The sequence below is a fragment of the Agrilus planipennis genome, unplaced genomic scaffold (assembly GCF_000699045.2).
Source record: "Agrilus planipennis isolate EAB-ADULT unplaced genomic scaffold, Apla_2.0 scaffold17, whole genome shotgun sequence".
Lineage (NCBI taxonomy): Eukaryota > Metazoa > Arthropoda > Insecta > Coleoptera > Buprestidae > Agrilus > Agrilus planipennis.
The window spans coordinates 2,197,723-2,215,416 of record NW_020439021.1 but is presented as its reverse complement, the minus strand read 5'-3'; the positions used below and the strand labels follow the sequence as shown (position 1 = coordinate 2,215,416).

General features: G+C 36.4%; 1 protein-coding gene across 3 annotated transcripts in view; it reads right to left on the bottom strand.

Moving 5' to 3' along the window:
• Nucleotides 1-3,600: 3,600 nt before the first annotated feature.
• The window catches only part of LOC108744325 (RNA-binding protein Musashi homolog Rbp6), a 416,279-nt gene continuing 402,185 nt past the window's right edge, over nt 3,601-17,694 (bottom strand). For all 3 annotated transcript variants that reach the window (XM_025976307.1, XM_025976305.1, XM_025976306.1), the window contains one exon: nt 3,601-3,794. In XM_025976307.1, the coding sequence (XP_025832092.1) occupies nt 3,684-3,794 (111 nt within the window). In that variant the 3' untranslated portion in view covers nt 3,601-3,683. The remainder of the gene's footprint in view (nt 3,795-17,694) is intronic.

Sequence of the window (17,694 nt, the reverse complement as noted above, 5' to 3'; positions counted from 1 at the left end):
AATTTTTTACAGATTATTATAATGAAAAGTCAAAAGCGTTCGAAATGTGGTGTTACAGACGAATGATGAGGATATCGTGGATAGAGAAGGTTAGAAATGAATCAGAAAGAATAGGAGAACAGAGGAGAAGTCAACCAAAAATAGGCGAGATAGGTTGGTAGGACACCTTCTCAGGCATGAAGGTCTAGTCAGAGACATATTAGAGACAGAGACAGGAGTTAGGAGGGGTAGAGGTAGACCTAGATTATATTACTATTCGTAAATAGTTAAGGAGCTGAGTTGTTCTAGTTTCAGGGAAATGCGAAGACTAGCTCAGGATAGGAAAGAGTGGAGGTGCGTGTCCAACCAGTCTGACGACTGACTGACGACCTTATGATGATGATGATGATGATTATAACTCCATTTAAGAGTTGTGAAACTGTAGACCATTGACAAGACATTAAATATGATAATTAATTAGGCGTTGATGATATATTATAGAAGTTTCCGTATCATTTATGCAATTTTCCGCAATGTTTCTCGTTGATGTAATAGCAATGTTAACTATTATAAACAAAATAATATTTGGATCAAAACTAAACCTGGCACTTAGTTTCATAAATTCAGGGCGATAATTTTTCAACAATAACAATTATCTAGGGAGCACATTTTAATGTTAATAAAAACGCACATCCATTCTTTTTTACTGAAACTACAACCTAGAAGATTATTTCTTTTCATTATTTCGTGCCAATCATTAATTAAAACGAAGAAATGTAACCATCAGTCGATGTTTTGAAAAGATGGTTACAGAAGCACTCGAGTTTATTGTTGAGGCAGAATTCCGCGGGTGGTTGGTCAGCTTCTAGAAATTCAAGCAGCGATTTTCCCTGCCGTCCTTTTTATTAAGTTAATTGGACGAGCCAAAGGAATGACCGGCAGGACTCGACAACGTTGTTGGCCTGGCTCTGGCTCTGCCCGGCTGGCTGGATAGAACGACTGAGCTTTGGTCAGAATATATATCTGTATTATATGTTTCGAACAAAAGGCTACGACAGTGGCACTTTTTAACGGTTATTTTTCTACCGTAATTCTAGAGGGAGCGAATGAATAGATGTATCCAGCGAGTAGGTTAAAAAATTTGTGGGGGACAATTGTAGGTATATATTTTTTGTAGATATTTCTTAAGCATGGAAGTCAATAAAAAATAGGCGAGATAGGTTGGTAGGACACCTTCTAAGGCAAGAAGGTCTAGTCAGAGACATATTAGAGGCAGAAACAGGAGTTAGGAGGGGTAGAGGTAGACCTAGATTAGATTACTCTTCGCAAATAGTTAAGACGTGGGTTGTTCTAGTTTTAGGGAAATGCGAAGTTTAGCTCAGGATAGGAAAGAGTGGAGGTACGTGTCCAACCAGTCTTAGGACTGATGACCTTATGATGATGATTTCTTAAGCATTCTTTTTCATTATTTTACTTCAAATTCATTTCATTTCAAATATTATTTCAATTCATTTCAATTTTTTATCTTGTACATACTTTGGTTTCCTTTCAATCTAAACTATTGTTCTTTCAATCACTTTTACCTGGAAATCCAACTTCAACTATACCTGCATGCACTCCCATACTAATATCTGGTTTTACCCTTAATTGCTTTCTCTTGAACTCTATACTGCTTAATTCTACGTATTCCTACAAACTAGTGTCTTCACCCTTTTCTCACTACTTTTCCTTCTAGAACATTCTATCAAATTTACTAACAACCCTGTCCTATAAATACTCTCAAAAATTCTTATCTTTACACCGAGCGGCATGGCCTAGAGGTTTAGACCATTGCTTAGCATTCGGGAGGACGCCGGTTCGATTCCGGGTCCGTCTGCCTTGGTCCAAGTTTTTTAGTGGTTTCCTTGTATCACCTAGGGAAATGTTGAGGCAGTAATATTCCACAGACAATCTTTCATTCTCTTCTGTCTTCATTTCGTCCGTCTCAACTTTCTCACCCGAACCACCACCCACCCATTCCCACGATTCCTGAAAGCAGGCTGAAGAGAGCCTTCCGCCCTACCTTCCGGCATAGTCCGGAGGAACTGCCCGCCCACCAGCATCACTTGCTGGTGGGAATGAAACACCCAAAAGTTTAAAGTTTTTTATTATCTTTACACAGTCTTCCGTTTACTTCTACTACCGTTCGTAAGTGCTTCTATTATCTGTTTCATTTTTGTTGTTGTCTTTGTTATTGTTGTTGTTGTATTATATTGTTCTTTTTGTCACTTTGTTTGTTTCACTCTTTGTGCCTTTTTGTTGCTTGTTTTCGTTTTGTTCTTGTTGTATATAAATTGTTATTCGTTATTGTTAGTGTTACCTTAGTATTTTAAATAATACTAACTAAGACACTAAAAATTAAATAAAATACACTATCGATTTGCCTTTCCTATTTTTCATTTCATATATGACTTGTTTTAGGGAAATGCGAAGATTGGAAAGAGTGGATGTGCGTGTCCAACCAGTCTTAGGACTGACGATGTTGATGATTAGTATATAAAACTGCTACCAACTTGTAATATTACCATGTTTAGAGAATATAGGTAAATGTATTGTGGTTAATATGCTTACTTGGTTAGTTTTTAGACTAGTTGTATATTAGATGAGATACCTACAATTTATGATATTAGAAATTGACAACACTCATTTCTGTTTCCTTCCGTAACCTTATAATTTTAAACATATCTCCGTCGAACCAAACATTTGGACCTTCTGTATACTACCCAGCTAATTTATAACTATAAATTTAACCTTTAAGTAATTATATTTTCTCCATGTATTATTTTGATGAGCAGACGTCACTGTTATGACAACAAACAACTTTGTACCAAATAAAATTATTTACAAATCATCTCAAGTTTTCACCGTTAAAATTATTGCAAAAAATCACACTGTACGTCCACTTTTTAATCATATGAACCGTTAGAAACTGGCTCTTTGGTTTCCCTTTTAATGAAAAATAGTGGGTATTTTATTGAAAAGAAATGGTTTCATATTTTTCTATTCTAACGACGAAATAGCAAACGCAATTTTGCTTTGAGAAAATTATTCGAGGCATTGAAATCCGCTTTTCTTCTCGCTAAAGGATGAGATAAATTCTGATTTTCACGAAGGACATCGCTATCGCACAAAAAGACGCTGGAGATATTGGAACGTTTTTTTCCGGAGTTTTGTCATTGATTTTAAGCAAGTAAAAACGAGATATTGACGTAAGCGCCTTCTTCCACTTTCCAATATCGAAGGCACAAGTTCGCACGGGTGTCAATTTCGAATGGAGCAAAAAGCTACTTCATTAGTCCAACATCAAGTTGCGAAAAGAATAGCGAGGAAACTCCGAGAGAAATAACTTAAATACAAGCTACCAATATAATCGGAAGTGTTTTTTCCTTCTTTTAATTTCTAAATGTCAATTCGACGAACGAAAACTGTTTATTAAGTCGTAGAAAGTAAAAAAAAAAACTATCACAAAAAGTTCATTTGCAAGAACTCAAACTTTACTTTTGAAACAAAAAATTACATGAAAATAGATGTATGCAAACTGTACTTCAAAACTGCTATTATGTATATATATATATTGAAGATAAGGGACTCTTCAAAATGTCGACAAATGCATGTGGTGATTACTTCTTAATTTGTCCCACTTATAATACATAAGTAGGTAAATATTAAAAATAATTACTTACCGGTCCAAACTGTTCGAAGTAGCTCTTAACATCTTCTAGAGTTGTGGGTGCTGACAAACCTCCAACAAATATTTTTTTCGTCCGGGTTACCATCTGAAATTAAACAGAGTTTTTGTCAACTTATCTCTATCTTAAATTCAACAGATGAATTGCATGATTACAAAAATTTGCAACTTTCATAAAATACGTGCACAATTTGTTTCCTTTATAATAATATATCAATAGAAATTAATATAATGTATGACCTGAATTAAGTAAGTAGTAATATTGCTCTTAGGGAAAATATTTTGGTGGTAAGATTTTTGTTTTTGTTTTGATTTTGAAAATGTTCAGTCTCTCAGAGTCTCTGAAAGCGAGACTCGAGTCTCCGTCACTCATCGAGTCTCTCTGGTGTCGCTGAGAGAGACTGTCAGAAAAACTGTTTAGCGTCTCTGAACGAAAGACTCGAGTCGCTCATAAAGAGATCCTCATTTCGTATCCGGTCTCTGAACGAGAGATTCGAATCTCTCAATAAGTGGTGTCTCCATAGACATGGTTAAAATTTTCTAAGTTCAACATATTTCAGAGAATCCAGTCTTTTTACGAGAAACTCGAATCTCAATTTTTCAGTTTTATTCATTCAGTCTCTCTGTGAGAGACTCGAATCTCTGAATTAACAATTTTATCGTTCGAGTCTCTCATGCACAAACTGTGAGAGATCCATAAAAACACCTAGGCAATAACTGAGAGACTGTGAAAGACTGTGAGAGACGCTCTCAGAGACGCTGAAAGACTCTGAGAAAATTTTTTTCTAGGGTAAGAGCGAGTTTCATAGGTAATTATAATAAATATACATCTGTCAGATAACATTTGATGGTTGCAGTGGTGGGTTGGTTTAAAGCAGTTATATACTCCGCAGCGGATATTTTAGGGCTTATATTCAAATTTGGAGAGTTTGTTTGGTCAACGAACCCCGCTCGCGTATAATATGGTGAAGCGATCCCGGTTCCAATAATGCGAAACAAAGTACGTCTAACAGCACACAAAATCAACAAACTGTAACTAAGTAATCCTAACGGCCAACCCAATTAGGTGGAGGTAAACTAATAAGCAGTTTCGAAGCCGAGCAAAGCAATTTCATTGTTGGTATTTTCGTTAATGAGGGTAACAGAGACAACCCCTTTCCTTATAAACAGCTTCACCAAATGGACAAGCACACATATATCTATATGCTTTTCAAGTTTGAAGTTATTGTCTGATATATTCGTACAAGTCACAGGGTTATATTATAATTTTGGGAACGGTGGGTATTAGATTCGTACTTATACACACTGCCCAATGTTTTTTTTTCTTCTTCCGACACAATATACGACAACACTGAAATCACACCACTTCTCACACGCATAAACACCTTACAAACCAACTTCATTAAAAATAAAATCCCCTTTCCCCCTGCCAAATTATTGGCAACCACCCCTGACCTTCGTCATGAATTCCTCGACTACCTATATATATAGTTAATTTACAAAAAAAACAATCTCAAGATTAATAACCACTATCGGCTTAAGAGGACTGTTTAATGTAGGGTTGTTCACAAAAATTCATCCAACATTAAACATTGGTCCTTCGAGCCGGATAGTAAGCAGTCTAGCAGTTACAGGGCGAATTTCATTCGTTTACTTTGTGGTTTTATTTTGGACTGAGTTGTGAGTTATTTGAAGTTGAGTAACCAGATAACTACTGACCATTTAGACGATCACCATTTCTATTGCAATTGTTGTACTTGTACTAATTTGTTAATAAATTAAGTTCAAGGACCTTAATTGAACCTATAATGGCCTGAGGTAGAGGGGTTTTAAACGGTAGGTTCGAGGACTTCTCCCTCGGAAATCCTATCGTATGGACGACTGGGTGTCTTTCGAAGATTTCCCTCTTCCACGAAAACAAAAGAAAAATGTTTCTTTCCCCATTTTCACTTACTTAAAGGGTTTACATAAAATAGTTAAGATAGCAAGTCCAAAATCTGCCGAAACAGTAAAACATTAGTCCTACTATTTGCCATTTTTATTAGCGCTTTATCACAAATTTAAGTTTGAAGAATCACAACCGCTTATGTGTCCATCACTTATCCTTTGATAGTTAGCGACGACGACTAGGAGAGAACAGTCCCACCCTTTAGTGCTATAAATTACGTGGTGGACTGTATTAAATTAAACATTTTCGATATTTTCTTGTAGATACTGACCCATAATTCTCCTAGAGTAGGGTTCTGTCGTGACTTGCTAAACATACAATATTATGCAGGAACGTAATTTACAAGAAGTGAATTATTACAAATAAATGTTGAAAACGATTCGACTTCGTCGGCTCTTATCCATTCCTACGGTCCCCGTTGGCGGTCTCAGAGCTTCATTTTAATGCACTTTCCGACAGCGATGGTTTCCAATAGTTTCTGCTGATTCTTTATTCGAGTACAAATGTTTCAATTTGCATGGAAATGAAGTAAGTCGAGTCCACGTCGTAGTCGGTCGCTTTCTTCCTAGGCCACCTTCGTTTGCATCGTTTCGTGCCGTTCCCGTCGACTGTCACGGACAGAATAGGGAATATAAAGGATACGAATTGCTTCGCTGCTTTAATTTGACTCCCGGTCGAAATTAATTCAAATCCGCTGCAATTTCACTGAAACTGTGCCCTAATGCTCCGATGAATATGGAGCTCTCTCCTTTTTTGACGTGTGAGATTGAAACGGGATTGTCTGCAACTTCGATTAATTGGATTTTGAAAATGTGAATTTCCTTTTACCGTACAACGAGAGAAAACGAGCGGATTAAGGATTGAGATTATCAAAAAGCGATTTGAACTAACGAGTGATCCAGTCATTCCATCGGTTCGTTACTTTCTTATGCAAAGATGCCTTTTTGACACAGAGAGCTTGAACCACAATCAACAAAAAATTAACGCTTCTACGATAAAAATCGGCAACCAATGACTACTGTAAATTTGAATTGAAATTTAATTATGTACTTGATCTAACATAAATAACACAAATTATTCATTGAACATACAAATTGCAAATCGTTGTCGGAGCTATCTCCCGATCTAACCCCTAGTCAATAGAATTTAAACTTATCCTAACAAAAACATTCAAATAGTCCAATAACATCAAACCTTATAACTACTCTATAAAGTCTGAACGTTGACAGATATATAATATGATCCTTCCGGGATCACTCTAATGATTTACTAATCCAGTTTACCGCTGTCATCTTCCTATCTGTCCTTTAAACAAAAGGGTACAATGATAGACTGCGTCTCAATGACGTCTTGACTCGAGGTCCGTCCACCTTCAAACAAAAGACATGCGAACGAACTGACCCATAACTACATCTAAAAAAATTACGATTATCAAATATATACATATACACAAAAACTCAATAGTTGTAAAAATAAACTTTTCAGAGGTTAAACTGAGGCATGATATTAAAAGCATCAGTGGTTTTTGTTATTCTACTTCGCAAAACAATTTTCTTTACCTTCTCAATCTCTTGAATACGCTTTTACTCACAAAACACCTACATTATCATAAGGTCGTCAGTCTTAAGACTGGTTGGACACGCACCTTCATTCCTTCCTATCCTGAGTTAATCTTCGCATTTCCCCAAAACTAGAACAAACCACATCCTTAACTATTTGCGAACAGTAATCTAATCTAGGTCTACCTCTACCCCTCCTAACTCCTGTTTCTGCCTTTAATATGTCTCTGACTATACCTTCATGCCTGAGAAGGTGTCCTACCAACCTATCTCGCCTATTCTTTATTGACTTCCATAGAGTCCTCTGTTCTCCTATTTTTTCTAATACCTCTTCATTTCTAACCTACTTTATCCACAGTATCCTCAGCCTGTAACATCACATTTCGAACGCTTCTGACCTTTTTTTTTCCGCCGCGCCCACTGTCCATGTTTCACACCCGTACAGCGCCGTGCTCCAAACATAACTATCGATAAATAATCATAACCCAATTTGACAAGGAAGCAAATTAGTATCTACATTGAACCTGATTTCAACATTTTATACGGAACCATTAATTTAAGCTTTCCCAGTTGCGAAGAACTTCTAGCCTAAGGGTAGCCGATATATCCGATACGCGAGGCGTATGATACCGTCGCTGATTACGCCTGCGATGTACAGCATAACCAATTGTATGTGCAAGTATAAAGTGTTATAATAAGTATGTAGTTCAATCGTCGCTGCACGAATAATATAAGTCTCAAGACATGAGCGGCGAATAGCTTGAAACCCCGCTGGCAAACGTGCCGCACTCTCATTTATCAAACCAGCCACCGTCAAGCTAAGGTGGCAACGTCACTGACAACGAACTGTTAATTAATTTTAAACATCCTTTGCTTTGGCATGTGTTCTTACAGTGCGAGAGCATAATTTATGAGTCCTTGTACGCGTGTGTATAAATTTACAAAAGGAAGAACACGTAGGCTTCTTACGATTACGCATTTTCCTTTAGAGCTGTAGATACCCATATAGACAGCTCATTGCATGAAAAAAATCGTGTAATAAAAAAAAACCTTTAAAAATATATTTATCAAGGTTAAACTGACTGTGTCTTGGCAACTGTGGTGCACAAGGGGGTTAAAGTTGGTCCGAGTTTATGTTTTGATTATGATGGAATTAAATTTTGAAAGCATATTAGCGCAGTTTATGTTATTTCATAACAGAGGTATTAATTTTTTATGCCTAATTTATGAAAAATGGTAGTACTGTTTGCCTCAAAATGACAAACATTCACTGTATTGCTGTAATGATATGTAAATATTCACTCAAAATTAATGAAAATTCGCTGATTCATTTTCACTCGAGAGTAAAACATTTTAATATCTGCTCTATTTCTTATTCCAGATCATCATCATCATCATTGTAAGGGCGTCAATCGTAAGACTGGTTGTATACGCACATTTACTTTTTCCTATGCTCAGCTAATCTTCGCATTTCCCCAAAACTAGAACAACCCACATCCCTAACTATTTGCAAACAGTAATCTAATCTATATCTACCTCTACTCCTCTTAACTTTTGTTTCTGCCTCTAATATGTTTCTGACTAGACCTTCATGCCTGAAAGAGTGTCCTACCAACCTACCTCTCCTATTTCTTATTGACTTCCATAGAGTCCTCTGTTCTCCTATTCTTTCTAATACCTCTTCATTTCTAACCTTTTCTACCCACGTTATCCTCATCATTCGCCTGTAAGACCATATTTCGAATGCTTCTGACTTTTCATTATAATAATCTGTAAAAAATTATTATTTTAAAAAAAATCAAAGATATAATACTTTGTTTGCTATATACTTGTAGGCTTTAATGGCCGGAATCTATACGATGAAGATTTTCCGGGCTAACGAGAGTAGTATCACATTTCGAACGTTTCTAACCTTTTCTTTTCCGCCGCGCCCACCGTCTATGTTTCGCACCCGTTCAGCGCCGTGCTTCAAACATACACCTTTAACAACCTTTTTCGAATTTCTAAATTAACCGTTCGCGAGCATAGAAGTGACTTTTTTTTATTGAAGGAGACTCAACCCTGCTCTATCCTCTACTTTATATCCCTACTACTCCTTCCGTCCTGACTTATCTGACTTCCTAGATACCTACAGTTAGCCACTTCTTTTAATTTTCGTCTCCTATCTTTATATTCGCACGTTTCCTACTTATTCTTCCCTTGCGTACCAGTATTTTTTGTTTTACTTTTATTTATTTTCATACTTCTTTCAGATATGTAATATAAACTGTGTACGAATACTTTTTCAGCTTTCTTCTTAAATATCTCTGTTTAGCAAGTACTTATAGTTTACAACACAATTTTATCATTTTCACCTCGTTTACCGAAGCATCACAAAACTCATAATGAATCGGTGACACACGGTTTCATTTATTACACTGGCCGTAAAACGACAATGTGGTAAGTTGTAAATAAGTTGACGACATTCACTTCAAGAAGTGTTACATCACCTACACAGAACATATGTATACAGAGAAATGTACACGTGTACGAAATTACCTTAGGTTAGCAAACTACAAATTAGATCGTTTCTGCGACAGATAACAGTTAACCATCAAAAACGTTATTACTTATTATGAACGACTTTAATGACTAATTTATAGCAGAGCCACAACAAAATACCTATAATACACCCTCCAGGAACGTAGTCCGATTCTTTTTTGTTGGAGCAGATACAAATACTAAAAATTAAAATAAAAAGTTTTTCACGTTTTAACAACTTTTAACTTTTTTTTTGATCACGAAAACCTTGACGAAGCTCTTCTACAAACTTACAAGGGTGGATCGACTTGCGAGTTTCCATGATTTAAGAATTTCGATCATAGGTTCAACCATAATGGGGGGTTTATAAAAGTAAACCAAATTAAGACAAGTCCCTGACAGAGGGCAGCAGCTCTTTCAGTAAGTACTTAGGGTGGCAGAGATCATGAGGATCGGTATGACACTGTGATGCACAATACCGGAATGTGAAAGGCAACAAGAAACCACCAAATTATGATATCCCGAGTACAACGTACTCTTACAACACTACAATTTAAACGATGGCGTCCTTTGGAGTAAAGCACTCCGGACGTAAAATAGTCCCCTATTCGGATATTCGGGTGGGGACTACCTCGGGAGATGTCACTAAGTGCAACAACAACAACAAAGTGCATTACATCACGAGTCGGAGCGTGGACTGTCAAAATAATGAGGCATACGGGGAAATTAGAAAATTTGGAAGTTGAGATGTATAGATTAGAGGTTAGAAATGAAGAGGTATTAGAAAGAATAGGAGAATAGAGGACTCCATGGAGGCGAATAAGAAATAGGCAAGATAGGTTGATAAGGCACCTTCTCAGGCATGAAGGGCTAGTCAGAGATATGCTACAGACATAAGCAGGAGTTAAGAGGAGTAGAGGTAGACCTAGATTAGGTTATTGTTCGCAAATAGTTAAGGATGTGGGTTGTTCTAGTTTTAGGGAAATGCAAAGATTAGCTCAGGACAGGAAAAAGAGTGGTGGTGCGTGTCCAACCAGTGACAATGATCTTTATTTTACTGTGGTGATTAATTAGGTTTATTAGACTATTTTTTAACTTCCCATTATAATTTGTACTCAATATCACACTGATATTCTCGAAATTAATGATACGGTTGAAATTTCCGGAAGATTAAAATCGGCAGATGTTCACGGCCCCCGAGGTACTTCGCAATCGAAGGAACTTTCAATTATTGCGAAAGTGCAGAGAAAATTTTCATTTTCATTTTGTTTGCAACCCGTTAGGAAGAGGGTACCAAACATTCTTCTACGTAGTTCCCATTTCCTTCTAAGAAACGATCATTTCTGAATAAAAAAACCGAAAGAAAACAACAAACAGTGTGCAATGCAAATAATAACGCGAAGACATGCGGCGCGGATCGTGAAATAAATCTGATTTCTATCTCGTAAACCAAATTTCATTTCAGACCGTACGTTTCCCGCTTGTCGAGACATTTGTATAGGAGTTTTCCGCTTCGGCCCAACATACAAACATGTAGAAACGTACACATACACACCCTTGCATTTTCACAGACGAAATTGCCAAAGTACGGCAAGGGGGCGAAGGCAGGTGGCCCGGAGCAATCGGTACTTTTGTACGGTGTATATCTCTTCTGGTGCACTGCAGATCGTTATAGTAAACTGTAAAAAGGAAGTCGGAACGCTGCAAGCGAAGAATAAATGGCAACACTTGAACTCCGAAAAGAAAAGACAGACGTTCATTTCAACTGAATTTGATATTTAATATTGAAAACGTTCAGGAGCTGCTCCGAGTCGGTTACCAAGTCTAACAACAATCCTAGCACACTACAATACAGGATGGTAAGAGTTAAGGTAGTCTTTACCTTTTTGAATTATGCAGCAACGATTTCATTCAAGGAAACAACAACTTTCTTGGATTTCACCATAGGAATATAGACACGAAGTAGGGAAGTCTAGGACCCTTTTATTTTAACATCCCTTATGTTAGGATACCGTGGATAGAGAAGGTTAGAAATGAAGAGGTATTGGAATGAATAGGAGAACAGAGGACTCTATGGAAGTCAATAAGAAATAGGCGAGATAGGTTGGTAGGACATCTTCTCAGGCATGAAGGTCTAGTCAGAGACATATTAGAGGCAGAAACGGAAGTTAGAAGAGGTAGAGGTAGACCTAGATCAGATTACTGTTCGCAATTAGTTAAGGATGTGGCTTGTTCTAGTTTTAGGGAAATTCGAAGATTAGTTTAGGATAGGAAGGAGTGGAGGAGCGTGTCCAACTAGTCTTAGGAGTGACGACCTTATGATGAAGAATTTTTCTTAAATGTGAACACCACACCAAATGATCTATGATAGTAAAAGGAAAAATAAAATATTTGCGGAATTCCAGGAAAAAATCGTACATAGTAAATTATGGATCATGAAAACTTGTCAACATCCTAGATCTACTAGACTAATTGTAATCCGTAATAAATAAACTAAAAGATTTCAAAACCGTCACCTAGTGTTTCTATTTACTCGTTTATCATCTAACGATACGTACTTTTAAAATTACCTTTACGATTTTAACAAAACATTTCATTCAAAAAATTTTTAATCCCTTTCATCAGGGGAGAAAATGAATTACATTTTCATAATTATTATCCAATCACTCTTCCCGTCAAAAACAAATGGATTTCAGCTGTAACAGTCTCAATTTGCGATTAAAATATTCCACCGTTTATACGTTGGTACATGAAGCAAAATAAAATTGGCAAAATAACCCTCTATACGTTCACAGATTTCATTCCGTTTATATTTATTGGAAAATAAATTCTACGTAACGGCTTTCGCAAAAATATGAACCTGTTGTTATAATTTATCAAATCCACGGATATGGTCAATTTACGTTAAACACTTTCAAATAACTAAAATTTAAAAAGGCACAAAAAACTCAATAAATAATTCTACGCATTAGAAATTACAAAACAAAACAGAATCAACACTAACTCTTCTCTTTTTACAACTCTGTAAGCAATTTACACAAAAAATGTTTATCCAGATGTTTTAAAAGCTGCAATTGGACTAACTAACATTTCGATTTTTTTTCGTTTGGAAACTTTTAGTGGTAATAAATAGATAAATCTAGATTAAATACTCGTTCATTTTCGATATCTATCGATATTTCAGGACATAAACAGCGGTAGAAACGTAAAACGAACAGTAGAGAAAGAATATTAAAAGTGTACTTTGGTGCACGACTTTGTATGGATGCGAAACATGAACGATAAGCGAAAGTTTAAGATGTTAGGAATAACGAGATATCATGAGAAAATTATGAGGGAACACTTAGACTAGATTATTTTTCGCAAATAGTTATTAGGGATGTAAGATGTTCCAGTTTTCTGCAAATACGAAGATTGGTCGAGAATAATCAAAAGAAGTGAAGGTGCCTGTATAACCAGACTGACGACCTTGTGGTGACGATAATGAAAATTAATTGAATAAAACATAACCGTTGTTTTAGTGATACATGAGTGACAAACACATTTTTAATTTTCGAAAGCAATAACGGCATTTTGTTGGACGTGTGTTCAATGTAACGTTCAAACTTAATCTGTCTTTAGCGCACCAATAGCCGACCTGCCTGCCTACTCATATTGAGTCGAGGACGTTTGTTTTTTTATTAATGGCGACATTTTATTAGAAATATTCGGGACAACGTTTTCCAATCTCGTGTAGTGGAAATGACAGGTCCAATAAAGTGAATTTAGTGCCTGTAATCACTCGCCGAAATATGGCTGCCTTATTTCGTCATAAAATCTGCAGCCCTTACGCAGGCTTTTATCATCTCCTTTTTTTTGCGTTTGATGGGAAAGTTTCTCATTTCACCTGCATGCGCTCCTATTGACGCAGATCAATACGACCGACGCACTTTATCTTTTGTAGCTCTTCGAGTAACTGTTTTATGGGCAGTTAACCTACTTGACACTAACGACTATTGTTGTTAGTAAACAATATTCTCCGTATAACATGTCCACGGTAGAAGTACAATAGATAAGTTCAGCATTTGCATGACCCGCCACTAATTAACGGCTTCAACGGCATGAAACGAATAGATAGTTCTTCATTATTTTTTCAAAAACATGTATTTAACTGTACATTTCACTTAAACTTAAATATATATCAGTAATTGCCGGTTGAAATCACCATTTATCAATTTTATACCTATAAGCAGCCCAGGATAGGAAAGAGTTGAAGGTGCATGTCCGACCAGTCTTAGGACTGACGACCTTATAATGACGATGATGAAGCAGCTACATTCAATTACACCTGGGCAGTGAAATCATTGCTGGTTTCAAAACTAGTTAACTAAATGCGCAGTTGGCTTGGTATAGATAAAATAATTCGAAGTGGTCTGTATTCTGTCGAAACTGCCAGACGCGGATCGCGATTTCGATATTTTTGGATCTCATCAGCGCGTCGCAGGCAGTTCCGACAGAACACAGACCTAATTTTACCTGCTGTCTTAACAGTGCGTTTTATAAAATACTACAAATGGCGCAGTAAACGCCATCTGTAGCACGATGCTACATTTTAGGAGTACGTATGCTCATTTTCAGTTTGTATGACATTATAATTCAGTACTTACTTGCTGAAAACGAATCCCGGCGTAGCCAACCTCAACGTGATACGCACGTTAGCTTAAACCTTGTTGGAGCATGTTGGGCGTTTACTTCGCCATTTGTAGTATTTTGGTATAGATAGTTTAAAAAGACATGAACCTTCAGATGGGCAAAATGGTTGCGACATCTATATTCTATATTTTCTCCTTCCACTTTTGGTTTAATCCCTTTTTCTTTTATTGATCGTGTCCTTTTGCTTTTCTCGCTTTCTTGCAGTTTAGTACAATTATTCAAAAATAAAACTCTAGATTAAAGTGTATTTGTTTGACTTGCTTATAATACCTATATATTGAAATATATCTAAAAATTCTAATATTTTCGAGTTTCTGTAATTATCTAACGATATTCCAATTCAAGTTTCTGTTTAGCTACTTAACTTATCTCTCTTGCATTACCCTATATCTAAATACTGTTGAATTACTATAGGTAATTAGAGAACATGAAGTTCAGTATTTTTTATTACAACGTACAAAAAAACAGTGGGCAATTGCACACCAAGTTATTCTATAAGGATACCGTTATTAGTTTGAAACCATAGAACAACTAACAGTCGAATAGTTAATGTGTCTTATATTTAGTTGACCGAAATCTTGAATAATCAGCAAAATGTGTCGAAAGTACTCATAAACTAATCTTCAACTTCTATATACATACATAACCCCAAGATGAATTGGTTATCAATAGCATCTGAGAGTAAAAAGAATAGAAACCCTTCTCTACAAAATTCAAAATCAGCAAGCAGGAACTTTCTACCCTTACGTATATAAATCCCTCTCATCCCCCGTATTTCTTCCACCTTATCCCACATCCATTTCGTTCAGCAGTCGGCGTGTATCTGCTACGTGTGTGTGTGTTTTCGGGATTATTTTGCTTACTCGCGTGCTTTCTTATCGGCCCTTCAATCGCCGATGCGTGCGCTCTTTAAGTAATTATATGCCGTCCTCATAAATTACAGACCGCTTCCTCCAAGGCGGAAACCGCTATTTATAAACATTAATCTCCAAACGACGTCGGTGTCGGACGATATTGCCCATGTAAATTTTTGACAAAACCGTAACGCACAAAAATTTTAATCGACACATCACACAATTAATAATTATCAATCAACTTCCAAGATTAAACACAGTCCGGCAATCTTTTTTGACAGAACTGGACAAGATATTTCAATGACATCCGGAACACAGAATAATTTTACGGTAAATTGATCGAATAAAGTGGGGTGAGGTACTATTCTTAAGCAGTTGGTCAGATCACTAGAAACAGGGGGTTGGTATGCAAGCTGAATGTGCCCTATTTTTTATTCATATCATCAAGATAATGCTCAAAATTCGACAGAGATATAGGTCTCGGCATATTTAATTGCATTTCTGAATAAATAAGGGTGGTAGAAAAGGGTGAAATACACGAGAAGTAAAGAAACTACATTCGCAATATAAATAGTTAAGATTAAATCAGGTTCAAGAACATATTTCCGACTATCAATATACTCCCTCTTTCCATTCCTTAGGTTAAAAAAACTTAGTGAGTTCGAAGGTCAAGACCGTATTCAAGGTCACCAATTGATTTCTCGTTCGAAAACGCAACTTTTTCCGAGATAATGAAAACAAATCAATCAAATATACTACTTGTAATTATTTTTTTCGTATCTGAAGGTCCATGGCGATCGAAACTACCTATATCTATAAGTATCTCTGAGAAATAAGTTACTGTAATTAGAAGTAAAGTTAAACATCTATAATAATATATATTTTTAACAAATTTGTAAAACTATGCGTCGTTTAAAAGTTTGTATAGAGAGATCATTGCAAAATAGAATTACTCTAATAAATTTCACCACTTAGAGAGTCCTAGATACGAATTTATGAGCTATAAAAGAATTTTGATTTTACAGATTAAGAAGGAGCCAAGATCGATAATGGTATAAGGTAGTACCTTGCTAAGCCCAGTCTACTGTACTATTGGAACATTTTCGAACCTCATAAATTATTTTTAATGTATCCATTCCAAGCAATAGCACGGAATTTATGTTCGCTTCGTTTTAGCTATTTTGCCATTATAAAAAAATAAAATTGACTGTGGATTTATGTAAAGCTACTCATTAAATAATTATCTAAATATAATAAACGTGTTGATAGATCACAGACAATCGTTAACGAATAAAATTGCAAAAAAATGTCGAGACGTCAACAGTCTATCGCCTTTTATTTTTCGTGTTCTTTTTTCGCCGCGGGTGCTCTTACTCGAAACGCAAAACCAACCACCCCATTTTCTTTTAACGTAAAGAAATACCAACTTCCTTTCAATGCGAACATTTTTGGGGGGGATGTAGTTGAAGCTATCCGTTCCTGCAGCCCTCCGCGAGGGTTTTTCCGCAGCTGACGCGCGAAAGATGTGAAACCTGATGATCGGCAAGTCTCTTTCGTATTTCCTCACAAAACTCTCTCTCTATCAATGGATGTTTGCACATTAAGAGTTGATTACACGTAAGTGTCTTGCTGTTTTTTTTTTTTTGTTGCTTACTCTTACCCTGAAGCTTCCCTATTTCTATCGCATCCTTTCCTCATCCCATTCGTGAGGATTGGTTAAAGGAACCTACGTACACTCGTGTCATTAGGGTAACTTGAGCATGTCTTCCGAATATTGGCAATTAGCGTCAAACCGGATCTCTGATATCGTTGCATGCAACATCCGGTTTGATTATGACCAAGATAAAACTCCCGTCAGCCTCGAGGTTCGCTAAAACACACTTTACTGATTGCTACATCGTCTTCAAAATTAAGAAAAAAACACCACCAAGTCGTTCACTGAACTTTTATTTTATTCCATCAGGAAACAAATCAAAAACACCAATGAGATATTGAGGAAAATCTTGTATGTGAAGTTATCAATCGTCGCAGGGCTGTGAAGCATCGAAATTATTCAAAACGACCTTGTTTTTTGGAATTAACTTCGGTATAGGTACATATATGAAGTAGTGTAATCCCTAAAGCTAGCCTAAAGACTTTTCACATCCAAAATAATCATAAAATCTGCAAATATGAAGTAACTAAAGAAATTAACACTATCTGACAAGTGTAAGTACTGAATTATAATGTCATACAAACTGAAAATGAGCATACGTAATCCTAAAATGTAGCATCGTGCTACAGATGGTGTTTACTGCGCCATTTGTAGTATTTTCTAAAACGCACTGTTAAGACAGCAGGTAAAAGTTGGTCTGTGTTCTGTCGGAGCTGCCTGCGACGCGCTGATGAGATCCAAAAAGATCGAAATCGCGATCC